This window comes from Terrapene carolina, unplaced genomic scaffold, assembly GCF_002925995.2.
Source record: "Terrapene carolina triunguis isolate 2854851 unplaced genomic scaffold, T_m_triunguis-2.0 Scaffold85, whole genome shotgun sequence".
Lineage (NCBI taxonomy): Eukaryota > Metazoa > Chordata > Testudines > Emydidae > Terrapene > Terrapene triunguis.
Window position 1 is genome coordinate 19,280,467 of NW_020664436.1, and position 19,657 is coordinate 19,300,123.

The 19,657-nt window shown below is 38.5% G+C and overlaps 1 protein-coding gene across 1 annotated transcript in view; it reads right to left on the bottom strand.

The window, feature by feature from the left end:
- RYR2 (ryanodine receptor 2) overlaps nt 1-19,657 on the bottom strand; it is a 512,764-nt gene that overhangs the window by 346,415 nt on the left and 146,692 nt on the right. Inside the window, exons 14-17 of the mRNA XM_026649522.1 lie at nt 17,935-18,056; nt 14,282-14,465; nt 13,146-13,281; nt 8,373-8,468 (exon numbers count right to left, since the gene is read on the bottom strand). Coding sequence (XP_026505307.1) covers nt 8,373-8,468; nt 13,146-13,281; nt 14,282-14,465; nt 17,935-18,056 — 538 coding nt within the window. The remainder of the gene's footprint in view (nt 1-8,372; nt 8,469-13,145; nt 13,282-14,281; nt 14,466-17,934; nt 18,057-19,657) is intronic.

Below are 19,657 nucleotides of genomic sequence, written 5' to 3' on the forward strand. Positions count from 1 at the left end.
TTCCAGAATCATGAAGGCACAAGCCACCTCCCTTCAGTCCCAGTGCCAGCCCTAGCACCAATATAGGGATGAATTTGCTCAAAGATTGTAGCAGAAAGACACAGAAATTCTTTTTCACAATGAAGAATTCCATCTAAGTAAAGAATTACATATGAAACTGATGAAATTCCTGAAATGGATTGTGGGAAATCAAGACTATTTTTAAAAGCTGATGCTAAAAGACAGAGCAATAGAGGTGATTTTAACACAGGTGTCTGCTGTCTTACACCAGGAGTTCCCCTCTTTTGTGAGCTCCTCATCAAAGGCAGTATTAAACATCACTGCATGAGGAGACCAGCATGGCTCAGGGTCCCAAAGTGACAACTCCACTTCCCTCACTAAAGAGAATCAGACTTCTAAACATTGGCATATACTGTCAGAATACCTAGTAAAATGGTGGAAGCATCCTTGCAGAATCATTCATATCAGTTGTAATCACCACCTGCTGAGACATGTCACTACTTGGTAAACGTTGTGACAGCTGATCCCAGTTCCTATGGTGAGAGCAGTGCTTGCACTGACATTGACTGAATATTTTCCCTTGGCGTCTCAGGGACAGAGAGTAGTGGTGAGGGACAGGGATATGTGTGTGTTTCTTATTACAAAGCTCGGGGGAAAACAGACAAATCAGTTGCCTAGGGATATGTCTGCCTCCACGGCTGCTGCTGATCCTCTGAAGGCTACTGAGGCAACAAATTTAACAACTTATACCAAGTGATGATCCATGACTGACATAACCTACAGCATTAAGGAGGGCCATTCAGCAATGGAAATATGCTGTTTTGACATAGGAGTACCACAGAAAAAGGCTGAAGAGAACAAAAATGTTGTGCCTGTGACATGGAAACGTTACCTCCTGCTGTGTTTTCAAATTTCTATGAATCTGATGTACCTGATAAGCGTTGTGCAACATTCAGGGCACAAAGGAAAAGCACCAGTGCGCTGGTGGCACTTTTGCTTTAATACGTCAACTGAAAGTATATACTGGCATATGGGAGAGGGAGAAGAAACTATTTATTGGTGGAAAGGAGGCAGCAGAGGATGGAGCAGCAGGTTAGAATTCTGATCAGTCTTCTCACAAGACATTTAGAATCAATGCATGATGCAACTGAAAGGTGGCTGATTATGCTGCTGCCAGTTCATAGAACGTGTTGCTGGTACCACAAATAGTGGTACTGTGTATTTGATACATTTTGTTGGAGCCCCCTGAAACGGCTTGCACCCCAGTACTGGGACAAATAAGATCAAGTTGCCCTGTACCCTGGAGGGAAACAATGTAACAACCAAATGACAAAACAACAAGGGATGAAATATGACTCAAATCAACCATTTAAAAATGCAACCAAGTCACTTTTATTATTATTGCTGTGATCACTCTAAACCTCTTCGGTTCTTAAAGCTCCTGACTTCAACATGTTGCAGATTAAAGCACAATAATACCAGAACCGCATGTAGATTTGTGTGAAAAAAGTGGACACCTTGATGACAAGTGCAGTTCCAGGTTTCCATATAACCACAGATTTGTGAACAAGTAGGCAGGGCAAACTGAAAACATGACATGACAATCACAGCACAGTGAATGTTGTTCAGTTCCATTACCCTTCTGCTCCAGCCCAAAAGTCTTACACACTTCCCTCCCAGAGATACATTGCCTAAAAGCTATTGCTGATCCCACTGCTAATGGTCAACTCTCAGAGTGCTGCATTATATTACTGTAAACGCCATTATGTCCATACTCATTGTGAAAAAATAATGAAGAACACACTCAAGAACACAGGAATTGCCATATTTTATCAGACCAGTGTGTCACAGTCAGGACATGAACAGTCTGGCCTACTGACCGGAGCAGGAGTCAGGAGTCAGACAGGGTTAGGTTCAGGGGTGCTGCACACACCCCAGCTTGAAGTGGTTTCCACCATATACAGAGGTTACAGTTTTGTTCAGTGGCTTTCAAACCCATACTATACAAATTGTTCCAATGCCACTGGTTGGGTTTCCAGGAAATCACAGTCCGAGACAGGCCAGAGGGCAAATCAAAGTCAGGTATCAGTCAGGGTCAAGTTACCAGGAGACCAGCAGCAACCAGTAGGAGCAGGTCTCTCAGTGGAAGCAGTCCAAAGTAGGGACAACCTAGTTGCACGTACTTCTTCCTGTTCCTGTGCTAGGTTTATATAGAAGCTGCCAACCAATCAGGACCCCCAGCATTCTGCCAATCAGATTCCAGGACTGGGGTCCTCTATGGAGTTCAGTTCCTATTCTGACAACAACTAGCAGGTCACTGAGTGGCAGGTTGGTGCTTACTAGTGCTAACAAGCCCTCTGGACCATGATGGTTCCTGATACAGTGGTTGTCAATGACAGTGGCTAGAATCAGATGTTTCAGAAGAGAAAGTGCAAGAAATCCAATACTAGACGATTATATAATAACCTGACTACAAGAAAAGTTTTTTTCCCCAACAAAAAATAGTTGTTGGTTGGCTTATGCCTTTAATAAGGTTAATACAACTTATACATTTTAATCTATGTTATGTAACTGTGATGTTGTTGTTATCCATATTACACCAAATAAGTGTTAATAGAATAAGTTAAGACTGTTAATGTTGCAATGTCAGACAACCAAATGTAAGGAAATTCTAGAATTAAGATTGCCTGTACAACTGTAATTTGGCCCTCTTGTGTATATGCGTTATGATACAGTCTTTAATTACATGGTCACATACTATTTTTTCCACCGAACTGGTATTTCCTAACATCTGTATTTTTGACTTTGCAACTTTAATGTTCTTTTAACGAAGATTTGTGTAGGCAGTGTAATAGGTAAGCTGAAAGCAAACTGAGAAAAACATATTAAATCTAGTGGAATCCACATCAGTGGAGTGGGAACCTTTAGCTCTACAGCACAGCCCTCTGCCATGGGAGCTAATGGAGTGACTAATGGAGTCTTCCCCAGCCAGGCTCCTTGTCCCATTCCCCTTGCCCAGCAAGGTCCAGACTCCTCAATACTCCCAGTTCCTCATTTAATCTCAACCTCCCCATCCACTGGTTCCCAGTCTCCTTGCTAAGCCAGTCTCCCTCACTCCACCCCACCAGCTCGCAGTCCTTCATCCCCTGCCCACCAACTCTCAATTTGTCGCCCATCCAAATGTTTGTCCCAATGTACTCTCCGTGCGGCCCCAAATCCAGCTCTTGTCTCCTCTCCATATTAGTCACTCTTCCGCTTCACTGCATGGGCACCAGCAGAGGAAGCATTAAGGAGTAAAAGAGGGAGTCTCTCTGCTCTCTGTTCCAGGACAGTGCAACAGCCACCCACAGCAGCTGGAAGCAGCAATTACAGAGGAAGTCCCACTCAGCCTCTGAATCCCTTGGCTGCAGCATGCCCAGAAGAGATGAAATCTTCGTAGGACTAGGGCTGGTTAAATACAGGTATGTTTCAATCATATTTAAAACAACAAGTTTTCTTGAAATTTTTAATTATTTTTTTTTGAATTCTCCAATTAACATACAAAGCCAAAAAACAAACTGATTTTTCAATTTTCAGTTTGTTTTCTGTTATTGTTTCCCCCCCATCCCCTGTCTGTCCCTTGTGCCCCCAACCCTTTTATTATTTCCCCCCTTTCCATTGTGCAACTGAATAGATAGATGAGCAGGAAAGGCAAAAAGTGGAGATTTTTCATCAGAAAGTCTGAAAAAAATGGCCATTTTTCATCAAAGATCATGAAAAACTTCAGCTCTATCTAGGACGCAGCAAGACAGTCAGGATAAGCCTATCAATCATATCCATTTAAAGCATTCAAGTTTCTAAACAATTCACCAAAAGCTACATAACAAATGCATTTCTTTCTTTCCTTTGTTAAGGATTAATGGCTTTTGCTCCTGGTGTAGCTTGTGAATTGGTGGTGAAAAGAAATTTGCGCAGACTGTGCAAGTAGTGACAGAAGAGTCTACTATGTTCAAAAGCCTTGAGGCAATAAAAACCCACTATATACTAAATTCATATCATATATATGCGTGTGCCCCTTTTGTTGACATTAATGAATGCCACGTATGCTTCTTTTTAAATTTGTTTGTATCCATTTTTCCTTTTTAGTTAAAGCTGAAATTTGCAAGACAAATGATTTTGTCAGAGAACAGAGAAGTTAAATAAAACTGTGCTATTCTTTGCTAGATTGTTAAATTATCTACACTCATGAAAAATAGCTCATGAAAAAAATGGGAAAAGAAAGATCAGTTATATTGATATCCCTTTTATATTTTTTCCTCAGCTCACCTGTTTCTCAGCTCATCCTCTCTGTCTTATGACTCACTCAGTTTGCAAGTTATGCACCAAAAGAACTCATTGCCTAACAATCTTTAACCAAAAAAAATAGAAGTATATAAATTTTTGTTCTGCATTGCACATGGAATTCTGAGCAAATCTAAGAGGTACGGAATTAATTTGTATGAAGTGTACAAGACAGGTGTCATAGTAGTACTCTTTTCTTCCCATAAATACTTTATTTAACCCACTACATTGAAAGGGGGAAAGAACAAGAGGCTAAGAGGTTATGGTCATTTTTCTTTGCAATATTAGCTGTAATAGTCATCATATTACTTTGCCTTCAGACCAGTAATGTGACTGTCAGCATGGAAAGCATTCTTGGGAAATAGTCAAAAATCAATCTCAAATGTCTAGACCCAGCCACTCCTCCCTGATCCCAATTTATAGCTGTTAAGTCAAGATTTTATTACAATCTACCCAACTGCCTGTATGACATCACACTGGTACATTCTCAGGTTGACAAAGATAATTTTTAAAAGAATGAAAAATTCGTATTTAGAACAGAAAGAAAAGATAACAATTACATCAGCAAATTAAAAAAAAAAGAAATGGATTAACAGCCCTTAAATCAGCATTATAATTTATAGAAATGCAACCCTGATTTCTGACTACTGGCTTGGGATACAAGAGATTCTCTAATGCTAGAAAATTTGTCTCCCATATATTGTCTATTGGATCAAACTAAAGGAGGTGGAAAGAGGCAAAAAAAAGACAGTATCAATTTTTTAAAAAACAAGAGCTTTGTAATAAATAAGCAAATTGACTGTTTTAAACTAGTGGGAAGTGAGACACTTTGGTAAGACAAATAAATATCTTTTAAGTGGTGCCCAGATTCCCAGGGATGGACACTTCAGATCTATAAAATAAAATATGTCTTCAAATATTTACTGTATATCTCATCAAGCCACTCAGGCCAATAGAAATTTTGTTTTGACTTAGTGGAGTTCTAGAAATATTAAGGTCATGTTAAATATGCATAGCTAAACAGAAGAGTACTGCTGAGCATCCTAAATACAATTATTTATTATTCTGCACAACTATTCCTTTTCAGTACAGTCCAAGGTACTACTCAATCAATTTCCTAGTTTTGTATGTTCGAAGGCAGTGGTTCTCAAACTTATTTGATCGTGCCCCTCGTCTTTGAGCCTGTAATAATTTATGTCCCCACCCCTGCCACACAAGTACATATACAGCCGCCTAGCTCTGAAGGCAGAGTGGAGAGTGGCGGCTGCTGGCTGAGCACACAGCTCTGAAGGCAGTGCCACTGCCAGCAGCAGTGGAGAAGTAAGGGTGGCATGGTATGGCATTACCACCTTTACCTCTCTGCTGCTGCTGGCAGCGGAGCTACCTTCAATGGCAACACCATACCATGCCACCCTTACTTCTCCACTGCTGTTGGTGGTGGCGGCACTTCCTTCAGAGCTGGGTGCCCAGCCAGCAGCTGCCATTCTGTGGCCACGCAGTTCTGAAGGCAGAGCGGCTTCTCACACCCCTCGCCCTCTCCAGAATACATTCCACACCACCTGCAGTTGGAAAACCTCTGTTCTAAGGTTTTAAAAGAATTACCCTGAATGCTGGTAAGTTAAAAACAAAAGTATGTTGAGCCGGAAGAGTAACTTTAATGATAATGTGAATCCCATGCTTAGTTTATTACTTCCAGGGGAGGTAGAAGCGGGGATCCTTGGAAGCACATTCAGCAATCAAAGGTGCCTAGGTCCATCATTAATAGCTTCTCTAGAGAAAGTGCCAGTTGGTCACCCCAGACATCAAGATGTGCTGGGCATCTGGCACAGGGCCTAATCAAGATAGTAAGGAAATTAGGTAATTACATGAGGAATAACTGAGATATACCGGCTTTGCTAGATTGTAAACCCTGCAATTTATGACCCACCCATGCTCCTTCCTGTTCACCTTGTACAAGGCTAACTGTGAGGGGTGGAAAAATGCTCAAAAACAGAAAGGGAAAGAAGTAGAAAATGTATGTATCCAAGATAATCCCAGTGGTTAATACTTACAATATCACCTATGTCTGTGTCAATTTATTAATTCCATTTTGGATCTGTGAATGCCATGTTACATTTCAACCTTCACTTTGAATATAAGCTTTAATGTGGCCTTGAGCATTTATTTTTAAGCGGAAATTTAACATATTATGGAAAGACTATACGTGGGAAGCTGTGACAGAGCAATCAAGAGCTATCCACACTGAATGTGCCTACCCTAGTGGAACAATGGATTTGCTACCAGCAGAAGCTCTGCCCAGAAGCCCTCAGCCATTTCACCACCAGAAGTAAGACAATCAGGCTAAGAAGGACGGGGAGGACACTCAGGAGGATTGCATTCAGCAGTTCACTGTTTTCCATACATCTGGAACTCAATTGTGCTTTTCAAGGCTAAAGTGTATGTATAAGAAATTCCTTTGCTTAGCCTGTAATTCCTTGCTTTACTGCCACAGTGTCCATGAAGAGCATAACTAGAAAACCAGAGCTCCCACAACGAGGTGGACTCTGAAGAATGTATCTAAGCAACTGGGGCTCTGGGAAGCTGTGGCACTGGTTCCAGAGTCAGACTGTGGGCTCCTACTGCTGAAGTATGGTTTCATGGAGTCTGCACTTGAGAGTGCGCATGAGACTCCCTTAAAGCTAGAAGCAATGATCAGTCATTGCCCAGACCCAGGGGGTATTAGACACACATGGGATCAAATCACAACAGACAGGTGCTCGTTCAGAGTGGGACAGGACCAGGTTGTGACACCATCCACTTCAACAACACTCAAGTTTACAAGCACTTCGCATTAAGGATAAAATTAACCTCAGTGCAGTAGGCCACTATAAGGCGTATGCACCACTTAAGTCCCTCTTGGGGCTTTTACACTGTCTCGCTGCACTGGGGTAAGCTTCACCCAAAAGAATTTGAGCAAAGCAAACACAACTTAAGTCATAGGTGCTTAAAGATAATTCTTAGATGCATGAGGGATTCAGTGGTTGGAGAAGAGTTAGACTTTTTATTAATGTTTTAATTACATTATTTAGTTATTTTGAAAAGCAATCAGCAGCTTTAAATGTGGAAATAAACAGTATAACAAAAACATACTCCTTTTAGACAAACTTACTTGAGGGCCATCTTTCATGATAGCATTCTGCACCCATACTCATTGCATTAACATCAGCCACTTTAAAGTTCTTTAGTAAACTCTTTCCCCGCCCCCCTCTCCATCACCCAAATTAAATGGATAATCTGACCAATACCAGCATTGTTGCAATTTACATAATACAACCAGATTTTGGATTGCCAAAATCTTTTGAAGCTGTAAAACCAGATAATTAAAATACAAAAATAAGAATTCTTCAATTTCACATTTAAAATAAAACTTCATTTTGGCTTTAAGTATGTTGATAAAAGTAATATTCCCAATAACCAAAACCAGAGTTTCAAAACAGTATTTTATGCAGAAAAAATGTAACCAATAGTTAGAGCCTTCTGACACCACACATTCAATGTACATATTAACCAATCTACCAATGAACTTTGAAGGTATTGTCCTACCTTAAACCCAACACAAAGATTTGCTGGCAGGATATGCTGTTTGGGGGCTATTCATGTGAGCAATCCTGCTTATGTATTTTGCCCCAATTGGAAAATGGAGATGATAATATAACCAGGTAACCAAGGATGAGACCAAATTCAAATGTTACTCAAAATAGAAACAGAAATGAAAGAAAAGGGGGAAAAAAACAACCCTAATTCATTGCTTTCGATAATCTGTAGATAGACCTAGTTTTTATCACTATACAGTACTAAATACCAAAAAAGAGTATCAAAAGCATACCTAGAACTACATTGATGACCAGTGAAAGTTATGGGTCAAATCTTGCTTTCCCCACTCCAATCTATTTTCCCGTCAGCACAAAAAAACTCAAAACAGCATGACTGAATGAGTGCTTGATCAAGTCTTTATACATTTTTGAAGAAGAAACTGGGAGGGAAAAAGAGAGATAGAATACTGAAAAACGTACCAGAGGAGGCTTCCAATCTTTCCAATCTGCTGATCAACCAGTCAAGAGATCCAGAAAATTGAGCACAGTTTTTACGATTCCCCCTAATAAGTGCCGCTATTAAAAGAAGAAAAACAGAAAAAAAGTTAATAAATATGTCCAATTCACATTAACAGAAACCCCATAATTCCTGTGATAAACCATGATCCAACCAACCAGATGCAAAACAACTTGGCAAATCATTGAATAGTAAAATTTGTAGGATTTTGTCATCATATTGCCCATCGCTGTAAAAAAAATTATCTAAAGCCAACAATTATCTTCCTAGATCCCTATTTGAATATCAAAGTAGTCCATTTTGAAGCAACAAAAAGTAAGTCCATTGGTATTCCTGAACAAATCCCGATATAGCATTACTGTTGGAGGAGCAGGAGGGTATTGGAAAGGAGGAGGGGGAACACACAAACCTAAGGGGACAGTGGGATTTACCTTGTACTGGCAAAATAAGTATGGTCAAGAAAGAAAAAGAAAAAAGATGACAACGAATTTTATGTTCAGGTAATGTTTGTCAAGCTTTCTGCCCTTATGGGATTTGTACTTCACAGTACTGTACAGGTATGATGTTAAAAAAAAAAAAAATCGATCGGGAACAAAGGAACTTCTACATAAAACCTACATGGAAGAATTATGTTACCATCACTTATCTCTAAATTAAGGAGACCAGAAGAGGTCTCTGATGGTAACAAGGCTTCACAGTTCAAAATATCATGTCTTAAGGTAACACTGTAAATGCTTCTTTTAAGCTGTCACAAGTAGGGTTAAAGTCATCCAAACAAACAAACAAAAATAACCTGGGCAAAATTCATCCTTGGACAGAAATGGAACTACAGGTGGAGAGAAGTATATAGTGATGATTTTAGGACTTGAAGAACCTCTCCTTCTTCCCAGGGGGAAAAAACCATCAGGGACTAACAATTCCATCTAGAGAGTGGAACAGTGCCAACTGCTGTTCTTATGCAAGCTTCACATGCAGCTCTACCAAAGCATCAATCTTAATCAGAAACTTACCCTGCCATTCTCTTCAACAGAGATTGCTGATCACACTGGGAGACAGTATGGTTCAAGGGCTAAGGAGTATACCTGGCTCTGCCACTAATTCACTGTGTGACTTTGGGCAGTCACCGAATTACCCTATACCTCAGTTTCCCCATCAGTAAAAGGGGCTAATAATGCTTGCATAACTTCCTAAAACAGTTTGTGAGCTACAGATGAAAAGCACTATATGATGGCTAAGTATTATTGTTTGGTTATTAGTTATGTTATATTGTGCTGTGGTTTTGTGATATTGATTCATTTCCACTAGGAAATGCATTTAGACCCTTAGAATTGTGGCCTCGATATGATTTGAAGCTGGATCTGCTGCAGACATGAAAGGCCAGGGTATGAATCCTTTACATCACTAAACCAGTGGGTTGACAGAGTAGTTTTAGGGAAGCAGGGGAAGAGAGGCTGAAAACCTAATGGTCTGCGGCAAATCATCTTTCTCTGCTCCTGTAGAACCACACTCTGAGTGGGAAATGGTGATCAGAGAACAGTTCCACTAAAGCTTTATTTAGAGGCATTCAGCTGTAGCTGTAGATAATTTTACTACTGTTCAGGTAACCAGCACAACTAATCACAAAGCACAGAGAATTCCTAAGGGCCTATTATGGCAGAAGGGATGTAGAAGAGATGCATTCCTAAATCACACATTTGACATATAAAGTTCATCAAAATTACGAAAGCTCACATTCCACATAGAAGCTAACTCATTTAAATATTCTATTTTCTTAAAAGGGTCATTCTTTGTAACAATGAATTATAAGACCATGTTTTGAGCTAGTATATTTAAGAGACTATCAAGCATTTTGATGACACATTTCATTTTTCAGAGTTTCTGAGCCATAGCATTTTTAATGTTACTTATAACTGAAAATGAAACAAACTTTTCTCAGTATAAACCTATTTCTGGTTTTATATGACTGGAGGCAATCACCACTCTGGATGGAAACATTTTATGAAAAATTTTCTCTTTCAGGTACTTACAAGGCCCACATAACCATAATATCACAGTGCCTCACCATTTTTATACTCACAACACCACTACTGAAATGAATGCAAAACCCTTAGTCTCTCTGTACCTTATTCTGCCTCACATCTCCATCTGTAAAATGGAGACAATATTATAGTTCCCTACCTCACTTGAGTGATGTGAGGATAAATTCAGTAATATTTGTGAGGCACCAAGAAGGGTCTGCAAAAGTCCTTATACCATGTAGTGTAGTTAAAAAAAAAACCAAAAAAAAAACATGAGGCTACACTCCATGGGAAGATAAAAGTATTGAACAACTGCTACAGAATTCCTCTGGAAAAAGCACTATGTGATCATGTAATAAGATATTATAATGCACGCACACACACAAGGGGGATGAATTAAGGTTTCACAGGAAAACTTATTTTTGACATTTCCTAACTTCTCAGTGCTTCCTTTTGCAACCTTTTAATGTAGAATTTTTGTATGGACTATTACAATGAATTCCAATTAATCAACAATGCCTATTGTATATTAGATTCAATTTTATTTTATTATAGGTGGACCCGACCTTAATGCTGGCATTTCCTAACTTCTGAACACTTTGTCTTTGCACCCTTATTTTGAGATATTTTAATGTAATTAATTTAATATGACTGCCTTTAACTAGTTTCAATACAAGATTCCATTTTTATTCACTTTTCCTTGGTCTCTAATCCTGCATATGAAGCTGTGAAGATCAGCATTTCGTCACTATTTTGCAACAAATCAAATGAGGAAAGATTAGTTTCTCATACCAATATATGACTGTATAGCAAACCAAGACCACCAGAGAGTCTCACTCAGTCAAAGGAGTGCCCATCCTAATTTGTGATACCCTAGTAACATGACTGAAACACTATATGCTCACAATGACTGAATATATTTCTGATAGAGAATGCACACACATTCTGTAGCTCCTCTGTCAGGAAATACACTGCAGTCATTTTTATAGATGAAACACAAGACAATCTCAGGTAGAGATTTGTACATTTCCTCTCTCTTAAGGATGAACTATATGCCACAAACAACCACAAAACATCTCAGAAACCATGAATGATGACAATATCAACCACTTTGATTTACATACACGCTCAATGTGAAACTATGGTTTGTGGAAACAAGGCAAAGTAAATGATATCTATCTATCACCTAGGAAATTACTGAACAGCACCTTCATTGTTCAGTACAGCATAGTGAAAAAATCTACCATCCCCAGATCAAGACCAATGCGCTTAAGAATTACCTACCAAAAAAAGATATAGTAATTACATGTCAAGCCTGTTATATAATGGTAAAGATGTCAAAACAAAAACCTGCAAAATGCATTTTGCTATGCAATTACAACATATGGAAACCAATCATGGGTGGTGGAGGGGAGACAGTGGGTGGGATGAGAGACTGAGATGGAATGAAAAGCTTTGGGGGAGGGGAAGAAAAAGACGGGACAAGGAAATTGGAACTGGTAATAGCTCGCAAGGAAACTGGGACTCTGGAGGGAGAGACAACGACTGACTTGACAAACAGACTGGGACTGGGATGAGGAGCCTGAGGAGTAGACTGGTTAGGTGAGGAAAATGGGACTGTAATGAGGAGTCAGGAGTGGGGAAGAGACAGGACTGGGCCACATTTGGGGGGGGGGGGGGGAAGATGGGCAGAAAGGTCCGTGCCCACTAGAGAACACTCCCCTCTGGAGCCTGAATGAAACCCAGAATTCCCGAGTCTCACCATTCCTGTGTTGCCAGCAAATATCTGAAACCCACTGGCAAAGTGTGTGCAACATCCCCCTCCAGAGCTGGTCTACATGTAACGCGACATGATTTCATGTAGCAAAATCTCTGCTTTTATTTGATCCACATTGCGAGGGAAAGAATGGAACAGTCCTGTGGCAGGTTTTTGTCTGTTTTATTTGAAGAAAATGGCAGCTATCTGAAAGCTGCTCACAGGGTAAGGAATGTTTAATTAGTTCTGGCAGAGTATGGGTGAGGCAGGAAAATATAGTAAAATAAATGCAGTTTATGATGGTGATTTTGAAGTTTATTCCATTGTTTTAGAACTGAAGGATTTATTTTTATATAGTCATTTTGCCCACAACTGAAGAGCAGCCACCTCTGGGATGAAAATCAGCCAACAGGAGCAGCGTATAGTAACAGAACATACCTGTTATAGGCAGGAAGTGAAGAATACTGTATCCAATTGAAATTATTGGGGGAAATGTTCAGGAAACAGAAAGCTACTACACAAGTGAACGTTTGGCCAAGATACCAAGACCCTTACAAAGAAGGTCATGGGAACTTCAATAACCACAAGTAGTCAAGATCTTAGTTTTATATCATCCAGAAAACAGCACTCCCCACACAGAGACTGTACCTTTATGCATGTTTATACAGAACCTGACAATGTTGACTGAGACCTCTAGGCAAAACTACAGTATAAATATTTTTCCAACCATGTGCAAGACACAAATGCAAAAAATCATGGACTTGTCAAGATATCCATTTACTTTAATCAAGGCATACTCACTTCATTTTATCCATAATCATTCTTCCACACTCACTGAAATGGAAGGTCTTCTCCAATATAGTCCCTAGATAATTTCAACAGTCTTTGGTTTAAGATTTTCATTTCAGTTGAATAGGTTAGTTTCCCGTCAAAAAATCCCAGACAACCACAATATGTCTTACCTAGTAATTCATACAAAGAATTTAGAATAGATTTCCAAGTCTCTCCTGCTTCCTTCCCAGCTACGTCAGCAAAATGGGCTGCACTGCTGTACACGTGCAAGCGATCAATGCATTCAAGGACAAGGTTGATCATACCCTAGAAAGAAAAATTTCAGGTTTTCAAAGAAGAAAGTATCTCTTCAGTACAAAGATGTCAATGTAGACTGAAAGAAGACATGACAAAAAAAGAAAAATAAATGTAAAACACAAATGTAGCAGATGCAGCCAGCTATCTCTGGGGGGAGTTAGTAAGGAAAATGATGAAGAATGTTTTACAATGCTTTGCTACTAGCATATTTGCTCTATGAGTCTTCCAAAGTAAAATTAAATACCTGAGTTCCAAGATCAATTACGAGTGGCACCAGTAAAGTAAGTGGGATAACACATGCTTAATAAGGCACGTGCTTAAGTACCTTGCTGCATCAGGGCATAATCCAGTATAAAGAGAGGGAGCTAAAGCATCTTTTATGACAGTAATTACTAATTACATTTGAGAGGAGATCATAATTCAGGGATCCTGAATGGCACTTTAGTAATTCTGATGTTCAGAAAATGGTATTTTTTTAAAAAAGGGAAAGGAAATAAAACCTTTAATTTCCCCTCCAAAAAATCCAAATAAGTACAGATCACAGGCAGGAGCAGACCCTAAAAAACTAATGGATATCCCACATAAGCAAGGCTAGGATCAGATGTGCAGCCATCTCAAAATAAAAATAAATTTTAAAAAATTACTGAAATGATTTATCAGCTTAGAATCTGACAATTGATGTATTGCAACAGAAATTTACTAAAACTAGGCTCAGCATTACAGATTGCCAGTTACATGAATCATCCACGAAACTCACACACACAAAATTAGATTTTCAAAATTATGCTATTAGTGCAGATAGTTTAATATCAAAATGTCCTCCCAAAAGCTATTTTCAAAATTGAAAGTGTCCTCTCTACCATACTGAGCCCCATAGTTGCTCCTAAACCTGGGTTTCCCACAAGACACCCAGCTACCTATAATGTTATTGTTAGGTCAAACCAGTTAAAAACTCTACTGGTGTACACAATGTGGGAAGTACAGTAACAACGTAAAGAAAAAATTCTACCTCTTCCTGGAAAAGATTTTGTCGATTCTTCAGTGCTCTTAGCCTGTTCTGTTTGTCTTCATGTTCTAAATGTTCATCTGGCGGGTGGAAGTAGCCGATCAAGTCCTGAAGGCTCAGACTGACTGACTCAATGGGCAAGTCAACTGTGGAAGACTTCACTTTCTTGCTGAGAGCATCAAGGCCCCTAAAGTGAGTTGCAAACACTTCTCTAAGTTTTGAAAATGAATTGATTTGTCATTGTCTTTTTTTCTCTTCACTGCTTTAAAATCAGACCTGAGTTCTCTGCTCTAACACACTGTCCTCTCAATGTTCCCTCCTCGCCAACAATAAGTCAAATGCATTGGGAAAAGAGAGTTGGTAAAGGAGACTTATATCACTTCCATTCAGCTTTTTTAAAATAACCAGAATAGATATTTCTTGGTGTTTCACCTCCATATTTGGAGTGATGAAGGAAATATCAGGGACAAAACAAAAGAAAACACAACTTTTACACCTGCTCAAAGTGTTTCTGTGTCGTCACCTCACTTACACGCTAAATGAAGAGCTAGAACTAGAAAACATTATGAAGGAATCACTGTAGGAGTGGGAGGAATAGTTACCGATGAAGAATGAAGGATTTCAGTTACAGTAAATAACTCAAAAACATAACTAACACTTATTATGGCCCTGCTCCTCCTTCCTTTGAAGTGAGCTTTGCAACTGACTTCAGCAGGAGCAGGATTGGGCTCTATTCAATAATCTTTCTATTAAGGTCACCAACTATTCAGGTCGCAGGCTTCGAGTCAGCAAGATTCTTCAGAATGTACCCAACTTTCAGCATGTGAGCAGTGCCATTGAAGTCAATGGGATTGCTCATAGGGTCAAAGAAGGGCACATGTTTAAGCAACTTGTTGAACTTGTGGTCTACAACATGATTTATTTTACAATGTGAAACTCTCAGGCAGAAATAACTAACATAGTTCTTTATCCTTTTTGCAACCTCTTATTCAAAGTCAATACACTACAGTATTTTCAGACAAAACAGTAATTTGTGGTTTTACTTACCTGAGTGAGCTAGAAAAACAAAATCTCCATATTTTTATTTAAACAAACAGAATGAAATTCCTTGCGGGAGAAAATGTTAATAAATAGCACACAATCAATTTATTGCCAAATAGTATGTCAACATACACAAAAATGGTGAATTCTCAGAATTATTTCCAAAAGAAATCTAAGAAAGATGCTGCTTTAAATAAACTCTTAAATAATGCTTTGAAATACGATCTAATTCAATTTGTGCTTCTTGGAATAGCATCATGCTAAAACTGGGTTGTTAGAAAAGAAATATGGATGCCACTTGTACTTCTACATAATTTCTCCTGAAATTCAGCGTTACCTACATTTTTAAAATTGTTACCATAACAATACTTTTTCTCCCACTTTTCCCTGTATGGTATTCTTAGGAGCTTCTAAGATAGTTTCTTTTTTGTGAAGACTATCAAGGGCTTTACTCTACATTCTTTATTTTGAATGTCACACAATAGGCAACTCTTCTAGCAGGCACTTCTGCCCGTCACATCATGAGTAAATGGAGATTTACGTTTTCAATAAATTAGCATATCTGTATATTATGGGTGAACATGGATCCAGGCCAGAGACACTTGAAACCAATATCTCAACTCTCTTTTGGCTTTGGGAAGGAAGTAGCATGAGACTCACTCATCATTTTGCTACTTCCAGCTACAGTCAGAAACAATACAAGAATGTCCTTTTGTGAGCTATTGGGTTAACAAAGAGGTTCAGGAATTAGGCTCTTACCAGTGCCATTTCAGAGAGGATTCAGAGTGGGAAAGCTTACTATGCCCTAGTTGCCTACAATTCTCTCATTCTCAGCAGGCCAAAATATTAATTGATAAAACAATTTTATACACTCCAAGATATTAAAGAAACAAATAATAAAAACATAAAAGACAAAAAAGAAAACAAAGGGAGCATAGTGGAAAGGAGAAAACTCGGCAAAATAATGATCTAATGGTGTGATGGGAAGGAGGAGGATTCAGGTTTTTCAGAAGAAAACATTTACAGCAAAATACTGAGATTACGAAGAAACAAAAATAAAAGCTTTTTAAAAGATATAAATGATAAGTGGAGATGGCAGAAATCATGACTATTTTAATGGTTCTAGAATTCCAATTCTTGGATTATTTTAAAGCGGAAAAGGAAAAGGGATATGTTCTCTGAAAAAAAAATTCCCAAAAAGTTCTAAAATGTTTTTGCAGAACCCCTCATACATTTCCAAAAACTCTAAAGGTCTTATTTGTAAATCCATATTTGTCCAGGTTTGAAATTTCACAATACAGCAAAGAGTAAGCACTTAAGCCCTGATCTAGCAAAGCAATCAAGGTCATTTTCACATGAGTAGGTCCTTTGGCTTCTTCTGGAGCTACTCATGAAGGTAAATTTAAGCATTACTTAAAAGCATTCCTGGAACTGGGCCTAAGTTTGCAAAGTAAAATGATGCAGCAAGACAAGGAGGAGAAGAGAAGGAATGGAATTAAATTAAACATTTTTGAATTTGAAAAATGACATCTCTAATTAAATATTGTGATGGAAAGGGCTATATCCTGCTTAACCATACATAACTATGTAAGGAGCCCATAGGTAATGAGGTAGCGAAGGCAGATATCTTGCAATGCAAATGAGGACATGGCTCAGGTGTGATCCTGGCGTAGCCTGCTAAGGACACTAGCAGCAAATATACCATGAAGGAATGTAACTCATGCTCACAACCCAAGATTTGAAGATAGAAGTGCTTTGCTTGTTCCAGCTTTACTTTTAACCAGCATAGAGCAGTCTGGACACCTGGCAAACTACCCATAGCATGGTCTTGAGCTTGAAAATGTAAAATGAGATTTTAGTGGAGAAATAAGAATAAAACTTATATTTTGTGCCACTAAATATATATTTTTTCTTTTTCTTTCATGTCTTCACAAAATGATTTTTGAAGACCATGGTTTAGCTAACAGAAGTTTATGACTTCACTCTCTAGTGTTGATTAAAAATCACTTAGTTTGGTCATAAGGCAATAAGAATAATATAAAAACATATCGGCCAAAATGCAGTCTCACTCAGTATTTTATTACCCACAATCAGTACAAATAAACAAAATCATAAAAAGCTCTAAGCAGGAAGGATGATTGCCATAATGGGTGCCCATCTACAACAGTTATTGTACTGTACTGCTACTATTTTATGCAATGACACTATTGTTTCATTTTTCCTGGCAAAAGCATCAATTTGTTTGTTGATATTATCACATTTTAACTACAGTTAGAAAATAAAACACTTATGGCCTGCTTGATAGCCTCACAAATTCTGGCAGGTGAAATTTTTCTTTTATGTTTAATTTGAACCTTAATGTCAACATTCATGTTTATAAATTTGTATCGAGGTTGAAAGAGAAGAGAAGATTAGAAATGGAGAAAATAAATGGACTGTAATTCTTCTGCAGATTCCCCTTTGCTGATTGTTGATAAAGAATTACAATGCCTGTTATTACAAATATTGGTCTATTTTTCTGCAAAGCTAAATTGCTCACTGTGATGTCAATGATCATTTGGGGTGGGACAGGGGAAAGGAAAAGGACGACAAAAAAGGACCACATTAAAACATACCTTATAAATCTGTTGAAAAGGAAGACTGTACTACGGATGACTCGTGCTGTATGGGATTCTTCGTGCTGAGATCTGGACAAGGTCAAACCATCATCCATGTGGCCTTCATGGTGCATTATAGCCTGCAATACAAAGACAAAGACCAGCCATTGCAAAGAAAAACATAAGGAAATTCCATGTTCCTTATTTGTAAAATATGTAGCGAGAGGGGAGAGGTGGAGTAAATACAAAAATACACACTGAGAAACCAAAGTTAATTAAAATCAGATTAGCCTGTATTTTACTGCCTGGTACCCAGTTATACACTGGTATTAATTAAAGCATGTCCAGTTCCATGACAATTTTAGTACTACCACTTCTGAAAGGCTTACTTACAAAGTCATCAGAAGTCAGCGTTTTCCACATTAAGGTCATATCTGGAATGTATATGGCTTTACCTCCACAGGAAAGTAAATATATGGGCATAAATTAGGAATGAGAAGGCTAGTTCTGAAACATAAGAACTATGCTGAACATCAGCTCTTTCCCCTTATCCACCTGCACATAAAACCTTCTAAAATTTAGCCACATCCAGAAATGGGCTCTTTGCTGACCCTGGCTGCCAACCTTTTTACTGGCCCTCTTTCTTAATACACCCAGGATCACTAGAGAAAAGCCTAGATTTGATCATGACTAGCTACTATGTTTTTAAAGGTATTAAATCCCATACACCCTAGTGTATTAAACCATGTTAGTTAACACATTCTTAAACACCACCTATGTTCTACTGTAAATGTTTGGGGATACTTTTTATGTGAAAAAAAAATTGTACATACTAAACATAAATAAACCAAACACTTTTCTTAACAGAGCTGTGTTTATGTTGATCAATGCACTGTTGTGCTTAAGATCTTACATGCACAAGAATAAAAAATCGAAGTTATGGTTTCCCATTACTTGGCTGCATTAGGCCTGATCCAATGTCCACTGATTTCAGTAGTAGTTTTTCTACTGTGTTCAATGCATTCTGGATCAGGCTCTATGTCCAAGTTGCTGTGCAAATTATAACTTCAAATTTCCTGAGTGTGTGAGAGTGTAAAATCTTAATCATAATATTACATTGTTGTTGTTGCCAGCTTCCTGGTTAAATATTTAAAGATACATTTAAAAACAGAAAGACAAACTGCTGGTGCATTTATCTGATGAACTCATTCAAATAAATTGCTATTTCAGACAAACATTCAAAGTGAACGCAGAGTTTATTTTATCTCAGGCATTTTCTTCATTAAGAAATAATTTCATGCCATGTTAGAAATTAAAAAATTAAAAAAAATGTCTTATATAGCATCTGAAACATGGCTCAAGAGTGAAAAGCACTTTCCCCCTCCTTTTCAATGCTCAGATAACCACAAATAGAATTATCATACTTGGGGGGAGGGGGGGGGAAATACATCTCTGGACTGAAAATAAGAATGAAAAATTTCTGCACAAAAGGTAACATTTTCAAAATATTGCCAAAACCTGAAAGCACGGACGTTGAATGCAAGTGCTTTCTCAACCACAACTATAGAACATTGAAGACCTGACTGTTCAGGGAGAAGGATAGCTCAGTGGTTTGAGCATCAGCCTGCTAAACCCAGGGTTGTGAGTTCAATCCTTGAGGGGGCCACTTAGGGACTGGGGCAAAATCAGTATTTGGTCCTGCTAGTGAAGGCAGGGGGCTGGACTTGATGACTTTTCAAGG